We start from the raw sequence: 11281 nt of genomic DNA on the forward strand, positions 1-11281 counted from the left end.
TCTTTTCAGTCTTCTTGATCAGTTAGTTTGATCTTTATACATTCGGTTTGTCAAACTTCCGAAATAAAGTTTCCAACATAATGACTTTATTAACTTATTTATTCCTTTAATTAATCATTTAAGAGCAACCGACCATTTAAAATTTTAAATTGCAGTTAAGTTTGAAATTTCAAAATTTTTTAAAGTTTAGTTCTAATTAAATTGATGCTTGGTTCGTCCTACATACGGATTTTTAAATTTCAAATTTTTTTAAATCAACAGTGTGACACGCGTACCGAATGTCTGACTTAGGTTGCACATATAAATATCAGTCACTCTCCTTAATTTTTACTAAATCTCATTTCAAATTCTTACAAACTCTTAGTTTTCTTATTTCATATTGTCCTTGCAAATCAAAATTTTCTCACCCTTCTTCAAGAAATCTTTTGCCAAAATGAATACTCCTTACATCGCCAATTCATATGTCATGAATTTGGAATCCATCTATTCATTGGAATATTCCGCTATTGTTGGAGTCTTCAAGCTGATTGAGTCATCTGGACTCTGAGTATTTCTGAGCTCATCTCTGGACATCTATGTGCACAGTGGAAGATGTTCTATGAATGAGGAACAATCTCTGGTGATGGGAATATTATTATGTACATATGATAACAAAGTCTATTGATCGATGAAGCTTTCTTTGCTACCCTATTCCAACTCCCAACTGACAGACTCAACCGATTTCTCCTGTAACAACATTACCCCATGACATTAAACTATAAATGCAATAATGCGGAAGCCTTATAAAAGATTTGGAGAAAAATAATAATTAATAAAATTTTGGCAAAGTTTATTCATAAATATAAACTTACCAAATATTTCCAAGCAAACAAAATAAATATTACCACAATCAATCTTTTCAAAATACACATATATTCTCAAAACCTCCACCAAACACATAGATCTCATCTCCATAAATACCAAGTGTTTGACAAAAGTTAAGACATAATTTTCTTGTTCAAAACATGAACCAAGGTACAATACTCAAAACCATTTTATAATTGCCACATTTTATCAAAACATCAATCTCCAAGCTTTGGCACATGCACCTTCCATGCCTCGACACTTCTATCGCTATTCTTTTTTATCTGCATCACATGACATAACTGGAATGAGTTTACAAAACTCAGTAAGTGAAACTTTCAATAACAATTACATATACAATAGTGTAAAGAAAGGAATCATTAAAATTTAACCATAGGAAATGCCATCGTTCAATGGAATATATAGATAACAATTATAAGATAGCATTCTATCAACCATTTCCCTCATTTTCCTTGTATGACATTGATAAGTCATCCGTCGATGATATACATGTACATTTCAGTCAAAATCAGTCACTGTACATGTTAAATGTTGATCAAATTCTGTTATGTGGGTTTAGAAGTGCTAGAAGCACCACCACTACCATATAACTATCAAGCCATAAAAAGAACCATTGAGTCATTTTATCGACCATGTGGAGTGCATGTAATTAGAACTAGCTCCTTTCTTAGCAATTGGCATCAAAATTCATTTTCTTTTCTTTCAATCAATGAACCATTACATAGCAAGTATATAATCAATGGATTAAAGGAGCTAGGAACAATAACAACATCATTCATCATACATATAGGCCATGAGATGCATTCAAGGAAAAATCCCACTTACAACCAATGGAACTCGTTGTGATAGCTTCTTGGTAGTTGATCCTACAACACAAGATCAAGATTATACCATTAACTTCACATCTTCAACCTATAAATTATCATTCAAGCCTAAACCATCATTCCCTTCACTTCAACCAAATGCCCAAAAGATAATTTTCCTTACCTTAGTTACTTGCTCTTGAAGATATGAAGATCACACCTCCAACTTGAAGATACAAACCTTGGAAAGAAAAGAATTAAGAAATGAAATGAAGAACCCTAGCTCCCCAAGTCGATAGATGCAAGATGAGTAAGTGAAATAACTAACTTATTGGCTTAGAAACTCTTAAAAATATGTTTTCTACGCCATAGACACGGATCCCGTGCCCCCCTCCGTGTATAGGTCTATGTACACTCTGAAAATTACAAATTTCGTTTGGCAAGACCCGGACCCCGTGCCTGGGTCCGTATAGGGGTCCGTGTACCCTCGGTCCAAGGGCCAAAACTGCACTTTTTCTTCCGAATTAGCCAAAGTGGTAAACATATAAGTTGTAGCCCTATGTCTTTTCTTGAATCTCCCACTAATTTCAGGTCATTTGGAGTCTGAGTAAAAAGTTATGCTCATTCTACCAAAATGTGTCAGTGCAGGAACGACGATATACATAATACACTTCGGGCCACTTTTGACTCATCTTCCTAAGCTATTTGAACAAAATTCAAAACATGAAAGTTGTAGCCTTGAATCTTAGCTTCCTAATGCAATTGGCCTCATGTCATTTGGATCAATATCTCATTCATTATGCTAAAAACCGTAACAAATACCAAAATTTTCATACCGTTTCTGCACCCCAATTACCTATTTGGCTCCAACCATCCAAACCATCAATCCAACTCCCAACATTATACATTCACAACAATAACAACTCCTCAAATACACAACCATCTACTTAACCATACCAAAACCATACAATAATTAACCATGATTACAATGCAATAACCATATTGATGCTATAACATGAAATACCAACCCTTCCATCAACTATATTCATAAACCATAACAATAACTATGATTAATAATAACTTAACCATATATCCATAACACCAAACTATAGAATAACATCATTGACAGTAAAAGGATAAAAGGTTGGGATATTACAATCTCCTCTCCTTATAAAAATTTCGTCCTCGAAATTTTCTTACTTCAAAATAAATCCGGATAACGTTGTCTCATCTCTCCCTCCGGTTCCCATGTAGCCTCTTCAATCACATGATTCTTCCAAAGAACTTTAACAAAGCCAATTTCTTTTCTTCATAGCTCAGATTAGGTAAAAGATCCAATGCTTCGTGTCGAAGAACATGGAATGGATTGGACAAATACTTCCGTAACATTGAAACATGGAAGACACTGTGAACTCGATCCAAATCCGGAGGCAAAGTCAATCGATACGATCTTTCACCAATCTTATCCAGAATCTCGAAAGGTCCAATATAGCGAGGACTCAACTTACCTTTCTTTCCAAACCTCATAACTCCCTTGAGGGGAGCTATCTTAACGAACACTTGGTCACCTACATTGAACTCCAAAGGCCTTCTTCGAACATTTGCATAACTTGTCTATTGAGATTGAGCCGTCTTCATTTTCTGTCTGATCAGTGCGACCACATCAACAATTTGTTGAACCAACTTGGGTCCCACATCTTCCTTTCTCCTACTTCGTCCCAATATAAAGGTGATCTACACTTCCTACCATATAATGCTTCATATGCAGCCATGCCAATCGATGACTGGTAGCTGTTATTATATGTGAACTCGACAAGAGGTAACTTCGAATCCCAACTACCGGGAAAGTCAATAGAACAGGTCCTCAACATATCCTCCAAAATTTGTATAACTCTCTCTGATTGCCCATCGCTCTGAGGATGATAGGCTGTGTTAAAGGCCAACTTTGTACCCAAAGCTCTATGGAGACTCTTCCAAAACTCAGATATAAACCTTGTATCACGATCTGAAACAATCGACACGGGTATCCCATGAAGTTTTACAATCTCTTGGACATACGTCTCCGCATATTGAGTCATAGAATATGTCGTCTTGACAGGGAGAAAATGTGATGACTTGGTCAATCTATCCACGATCACCCAAATAGAATTATAGCCCTTCTGAGTTCTTGGCAACCCAACAACAAAATCCATGGTGATGTGTTCTCACTTCCATTGCGGTACAGGTAAGGATTGCAATAAGCCCGCCGGTCGTTGGTGCTCAATCTTTACCTGCTGACAAGTCAAGCATTCAGAAATAAATGATGTTATATCTTTCTTCATACCTGGCCACCAATACAATTGACGAAGATCTTGATACATCTTGGTGCCACCTGGATGTACTGAATAAGGTGCAATATGAGCTTCCGTCAAAACATCACGACGAATAGCATCACCAACAGGAACACAAATACGGCCTTAAAATGTAATCAGGCCATCACTGTTCAATCCAAACTCAGAATTCCCCTTCTTCTCTGCCTTTGCTCTCAAGTCCAACAAAAGAGTATCGAACTGTTGCTCATGCTTAATTCTGTCAATCAAAGTCGGTCGAATAACTAAGGCTGAAAGTCGAGCGATCGTACCTTCCTCAACCAATGCGATCTCACTTCTCTGCAAATCCAACAACAGAGGCTTTTTAATCATAGAACCTAATTGAAGACCTGATTTTCGGCTCAATGCATCAGCAACCACATTCGCTTTTCCTGTGTGGTAACTTATAGTGCAATCATAATCCTTCACAAGTTCTAACCACCTTCTCTGACGCATGTTCAGTTCTTTCTGAGTAAAGAGATACTTAAGACTTTTATGATCTGAGAAAATCTCACATTTCACGCCATATAAATATTGTCTCCAGATCTTCAAAGCAAATACCACGGCTGCCAACTCAAGCTCATGAGTCGGATAGTTCTTTTCATAATCCTTCAATTGATGAGAAGCATAAGCAATAACTTTGCCTTGCTGCATCAACACAACACCGAGACCTTTCTTGGAAGCATCTGTATACACCACAAAGTCTTCAACTTCCTGAGGAAGTGCTAACACTGGAGCTGAAGTCAATTTGTCCTTCAATACTTGAAATGCTTGCTGACATTCATTAGACCATTCAAACTTAACTGTCTTTCTCGTCAGAGTAGTAAGTGGTAATGCTATTTTAGAGAAATCAGCAATAAAACGACGATAGTACCCTGCCAACCCACGGAAACTTCGTACCTCAGCAACTGTCAAAGGAATAGGCCACTTCTTAACTGCTTCAATCTTAGCCGGATCCACAGCAATTCCTTCCTTGGAAACAAAAATGACCTAAAAATGCAACTTGCTCCAGCCAAAATTCACACTTCTTGAATATAGCATAAAACTGGTTGTCCCTCAACTGCTGTAACACGATCCTCAAATGCTCCCTATGTAGATCTCGAGTCTTTGAATAGATTAAAATATCATCAATGAAGACAATAATGAAACTATCCAAATATGGCTTGAAAACCCGATTCATAAGGTCCATAAATACAGGAAGGAGCATTAGTTAATCCAAACGACATAACCAAAAACTCGTAGTGACCATACCTGGTTCGAAATGTCGCCTTAGGTATGTCACACTCCTTTACTTTCAATTGATGGTACCCTGACCGCAAATAAATCTTAGAAAATACAGTAGCACCTTGAAACTGATCAAAAAGATCATCAATTCTTGGCAGAGGATATTTGTTCTTGATCGTTACTTTGTTGATCTCTCGATAGTCAATACATAATCTCAAGGACCCATCTTTCTTCTTCACAAATAATACCGGTGCCCCCCATGGAGATGAACTTGGTCTGATAAAGCCCTTATCTAATAACTCTTGCAATTGACTCTTCAACTCTTTCATTTCAGTTGAGGCCATTCGATAAGGGGCTTTAGAAATCGGTGTGGTACCTGGTACAATATCAATAACAAATTCCACCTCTCTATCCGGTGGCAATCCCGACACATCATCAGCAAAGACATCAAGATAATCCCTCACAATATCAATGTCACTCGCATTCCCACTCCCTTCTCTAGTTATATCCACCACCGATACTAGAAACTCATGACAACCCTTAACCAACATCCGTTGCATTTGCAAGCAAGAAATAAAAGAAAGGCCAAGCGAAGTACCTGACCCCGTGAAGACCCTGCTATCACCATGCCCTGAAGGAAAACGCACTGTTAAGTAGATAAACAATCCATTCCCAAAATAACATCAAACTCAATCATGGGAATGACAATCAAATCAGCATTCAACAATTCCTCATCTACTTGAACAGGGCACGCTCGAATCACACTTGAAGAATGAATATAATCTCCCGAAGGAAGCACAATAGAAAAGTGGACAATTTCACCAATAGGAGCAAGACCTAGAGAATGCATAAATTGCTCAGATATAAAAGAATGTGTGGCACCAGTATCAATAAGAGTATTAGCTACCTTGCCTGAAATAAGAATGGTACCTGAAATGATTGACGAATCAGGATTAACTCCTTCCTTGGTCAAAGAGAAAATACGCCCCTGAACTCGGCCATTGCCCGATGATTGAGTGCAATTGATCGCAATGTACCCAACACCTCCACATCTATAACATTTGTTGCTTCCAACTAGGCAATCCCCTTTATGTGGTTTATGGCATTTAGGGCATAAAGGCTTATCTGATTCAGATGGTACCGCAGGAGATTTACCGCGATATTCTTCCTTTCCTTTCCCCTCGTGTTCTCCTTTTCCTCCTTGAAATGAAGCTTGACCCTTTGGACAAATTGTTGCCTCCTGAATTGTCTTTCTTTCTCAATCACTTTCTCATCATATTCAGGCCATCAATGCTTTCTCAACAATCTCCTTGTAAGAATTAGTCTTCGACATTCGAACAGTCTCTTCGAATCTCCGCCCTCAACCCCCGCATAAAATGCTCGGCTCTATCTTTGTTGTTGCTAGCAATGAAAGGAACAAAAAGACAACCTTCTTCAAACTTCAAGATGTAATCATTCATGCTCATTGTCCCTTGCTTTAGCTCCAAGAATTCTTTCACCTTGCGAGTCTTTAACATCGCTAGGAAAGTACTTGTCATAGAACAAATCTTTAAACTCATTCTATTTCAATGTTTGAACATTAATCGTTACCTCGGTTGCTTCCCACCAAATTCTTGCGGTCTTGGTTAAGAGAAACACAGCACAACTCACTCGATTTTTATCATCAAAGTTAAGGTAATCAAAGATCGCCTCGACCGCCTTCACCCACTCCATTGCAATCAAAGGGTCCGAACTCCCTACAAATTCGGGTGGATTCATCTTCTTGAATTTATCATAAGCTCCCTCAACAACTCGTTCTTGAACTCGTTGATCACGGCCTTGGCCTCTACCTTGAACCGGTGTTTGCAATCGGAGAAGTTGCTGGATTTGTTCCCCATGCATTTTAGCTTGCTCATGAAGTAGCCTACTAAACTCATCAACTACATTAGAGGAAGTACTGTCTCGGTCTTCTCCGGCTCTCCTTCTAGGAAGTACTTCAGGAGCTTTTCTCTTGGGTGGCATTTTCCTATATTGCATCTCAATTTAAAATCATTTTCAAAACATATTACCTGTAAAGCTTATCATCATACTAATACATCAATGAGATGCAGAAAGATACATACCGAAGTGTCACAAGCATAGGAAGACATGTGCCAAATCATTGGTCTGAAAAACGTTGCTCTGATACCACTAAATGTAACACCCTTACCCCATGACATTAAACTATAAATGCAATAATGCGGAAGCCTTATAAAAGATTTGGAGAAAAATAATAATTAACAAAATTTTGGCAAAGTTTACCCATAAATATAAACTTACCAAATATTCTCAAGCAAACAAAATAAATATTACCACAATCAATCTTTTCAAAATACACATATATTTTCAAAACCTCCACCAAACACATAGATCTCATCTCCATAAATACCAAGTGTTTGACAAAAGTTAAGACATAATTTTCTTGTTCAAAACATGAACCAAGGTACAATACTCAAAATCATTTTATAATTGCCACATTTTATCAAAACATCAATCTCCAAGCTTTGGCACATGCACCTTCCATGCCTCGACACTTTCTATCGCTATTCTTTTTTATCTGCATCACATGACATAACTGGAATGAGTTTACAAAACTCAGTAAGTGGAACTTTCAATAACAATTACATATACAATAGTGTAAAGAAAGGAATCATTACAATTTAACCATAGGAAATGTCATCGTTCAATGGAATATATAGATAACAATTATAAGATAGCATTCTATCAACCATTTCCCTCATTTTCCTTGTATGACATTGATAAGTCATCCGTCGATGATATACATGTACATTTCAGTCAAAATCAGTCACTGTACATGTTAAATGTTGATCAACTTCTGTTATGTGGGTTTAGAAGTGCTAGAAGCACCACCACTACCTATATAACTATCAAGCCATAAAAAGAACCATTGAGTCATTTTATCGTCCATGTGGAGTGCATGTAATTAGAACTAGCTCATTTCTTAGCAATTGGCATCAAAATTCATTTCCTTTTCTTTCATTCAATGAACCATTACATAGCAAGTATATAATCAATGGATTAAAGGAGCTAGGAACAATAACAACATCATTCATCATACATATAGGCCATGAGATGCATTCAAGGAAAAAGTCCACTTACAACCAATGGAACTTGTTGTGGTAGCTTCTTGGTAGTTGATCCTACAACACAAGATCAAGATTATACCATTAACTTCACATCTTCAACCTATAAATTATCATTCAAGCCTAAACCACCATTCCCTTCACTTCAACCAAATACCCAAAAGATAATTTTCCTTACCTTAGTTACTTGCTCTTGAGGATATGAAGATCACACCTCCAACTTGAAGATACAAACCATGGAAAGAAAGGAATTAAGAAAAGAAATGAAGAACCCTAGCTCCCCAAGTCGATAGATGCAAGATGAGTAAGTGAAATGACTAACTTATTAGCTTAGAAACTCTTAAAAATATGTTTTCTACGCAATTGACACGGACCCCGTGCCCTCCTCTGTGTATAAGTCCGTGTACACTCTGAAAATTACAAATTTCGTTTGGCAAGACTCGGACCCCGTGCCTGGGTCCGTGTAGTGGTCCGTGTATCCTCGGTCCAAGGGCCAAAACTACAATTTTTCTTCCGAATTAGCCAAAGTGGTAAACATAAAAGTTGTAGCCCTATGTCTTTTCTTGAATCTCCCACTGGTTTCAGGTCATTTGGAGGTCTGAGTAAAAAGTTAAGCTCATTCTACCAAAATGTGTCAGTACAGGAACGACGATATACATAATACACTTCGGGCCACTTTTGACTCATCTTCCTCAGTTATTTGAACAAAACTCAAAACATGAACGTTGTAGCCTTGGATCTTAGCTTTCTAATGCAATTGGCCTCATGTCATTTGGATCAATATCCCATTAATTATGCTAAAAACCGTAACAAATACCAAAATTTTCATACCGTTTCTGCACCCCAATTACCTATTTGGCTCCAACCATCCAAACCATCAATCCAACTCCCAACATTATACCTTCACAACAATAACAAATCCTCAAATACACAACCATCTACTTAAACATACCAAAACCATACAATAATTAATCATGATTACAATGCAATAACCATATTGATGTTATAACATGAAATACAAACCGTTCCATCAACTATACTCATAAACCATAACAATAACCATGATCAATAATAACTTAACCATATATCCATAACACCAAACTATAGAATAACATCATTGACAATAAAAGGATAAAAGGTTGGGATATTACATCTCCCATGTTCCAAAATTTGTTTTGGATGAAATTTAGTTGAATTTCTCTGCTTCCATCGAGCCTATCAATAATATCTTTGGGAAGAAAAGAGAAATGAAGATGGAGTATCAACTCCTAGCTGATATGGTAGCCAAACCGATCTTGGCTAAGACATGTTCTTTTAATGCCTTTACAAATGAAAATTTTTCATTCATGGCTGTTGTTGCTGCAGAGATGAAGATAAACAGGTCCGCCATCATTTTCAAGATTCTGAAAGAAATGATCTCCTCAGATAAGAAATCACAAGGATTTGCTATCCGTTGAAGATGCGGGTATACCACTGAGCGAGCCAAAAACCCTCCACAAGTTCGAAACGTTGAATTCACATAATGTCATAGCATTAAGGCCTAATAATCAGGCTTTAAACATCTCTCCAACAGCTCTACTGACAATGAAGAAAGAGATAAGGGAAGAAACAGCTGTTGATAATCACAAATAATGGGAAGAAGAGAAGCAATGCTTTTGCACCTAAGCCTAAAAGAAAGTTAATGCTTCAGTCTAATGACTCTAAGACTACAATTCATCCTCCACTGGTGAAGAAGCCAAGTACTACAAAAACCAAGCTGACCTCAATTCCTCTAGCATCAACAATCATTGAGGCAGTCCCAATGACCTCAGTCCTTGGTCAGAATAAGACTACTGAAAAACCTGTGGATGTAAAAGACAAAGTTGCAATAGTCCCTGCCCCTCCAAGGGTGATCCAAGTTCCAGTTCCACTCCTAGATCCTCTCCATAAAGAAATTATCAGCAAGGATCCTGTAGACCACCAGATCAAGTCTCAAAATCAAATTTCTACAACTTTAGAAAAAATGAAGGAACTGATAGTGTATGAACCATAATTCAACCAATTCATGTTGTTCAAACTCATGTTTACCTACTGATGGATGTAATTAATGAGTATGATGATAAGGAGATCAAGTTCTTCGATGACTAAGTAAAAATCATAATAATTGGTCAATTGAAGAAGATGAAGAAGAAGAATGCATTGGACAAGGAAATTAGACTTGAGAATATTGTTCTCAAGGCTATCAGGACTCAGATTATGTCAAAAGAGATTCAGAGGCGGCTTTACTTGGTAGACTTGATGAAGATCAAGAAACTGACAGCAATCTGTGTTAGAAGAGACATAACGATGATTTTCAATGCCCAACCGCCTTCGACGACATTATTGTTATTAGTCAACTCGACATGGGTATTTTGACTCTAGCAGATGAAGATCAAGGTTTGAGAATATGACCATGAACTAGTAGTGTCATTTGTAACCAAATTTGAGAAGAATAAGAAAGCTGAAAAGTCAGATCAGCAAGCTTGTGAGAATGTAGACGATACTATTACTGAGCAGACATGCTCTCACTCTCACTCTCAACCACCAGCTTCAGGAGCATTGATTATCAACCCTCCAGATCACTCAAAGAACAAATTTCAGAGGTTCCCCTTGAACCTCTTGTTGAACCATCAGTTAGTGTTCTTCCGGCTAAAAACTTACTGACACATCCTCCACAACAGAAGCCATTGAATCTCCACTAATTAGGGAGATTACTTTAGCAAATGTAGACGAAGTCGTGTATTTCATTGCAAAACAACAAAAAGAAGTCTTTGTGGGTGATCTACCACAATTTTCTCCCATTATTGAATAGTTAGTAGTTCCATAAACTTTGTCTGAAACTGCTTTACCAGAAGAATAATAGATTCCGTCAGAGGATGAAAGGTCAGTAGAGGCTGTAGTT

The 11281-nt window shown here is 37.4% G+C and overlaps 1 protein-coding gene across 1 annotated transcript; it reads right to left on the bottom strand.

The window, feature by feature from the left end:
* Nucleotides 1-4123: 4123 nt before the first annotated feature.
* On the bottom strand, nucleotides 4124-7240 carry LOC142504340 (uncharacterized). The gene is made up of 6 exons (XM_075617218.1): nucleotides 6830-7240; nucleotides 6605-6747; nucleotides 6005-6492; nucleotides 5488-5870; nucleotides 4660-5005; nucleotides 4124-4407 (listed from the first exon to the last, which is right to left on the bottom strand). Exons 1-6 carry the CDS (start codon nucleotides 7238-7240, stop codon nucleotides 4124-4126), a joined length of 2055 nt encoding a protein of 684 aa, XP_075473333.1.
* Nucleotides 7241-11281: the final 4041 nt, after the last annotated feature.

Source organism: Primulina tabacum, chromosome 9 (genome assembly GCF_025594145.1).
Source record: "Primulina tabacum isolate GXHZ01 chromosome 9, ASM2559414v2, whole genome shotgun sequence".
Lineage (NCBI taxonomy): Eukaryota > Viridiplantae > Streptophyta > Magnoliopsida > Lamiales > Gesneriaceae > Primulina > Primulina tabacum.

What these genes read in the sequence shown, in the direction of transcription:
- LOC142504340 (XM_075617218.1), bottom strand. Translation starts at nt 7,240, where the DNA reads ATGCCACCCAAGAGAAAAGCTCCTGAAGTACTTCCTAGAAGGAGAGCC. An exon ending in GCCGAGCATTTTATGCGGGG is followed by an intron (nt 6,493 to 6,604) that starts GTTGAGGGCGGA and finishes TGATTGAGAAAG; the next exon opens with AAAGACAATTCAGGAGGCAA. An exon ending in AGATTATATTCATTCTTCAA is followed by an intron (nt 5,871 to 6,004) that starts GTGTGATTCGAG and finishes GTTTTCCTTCAG; the next exon opens with GGCATGGTGATAGCAGGGTC.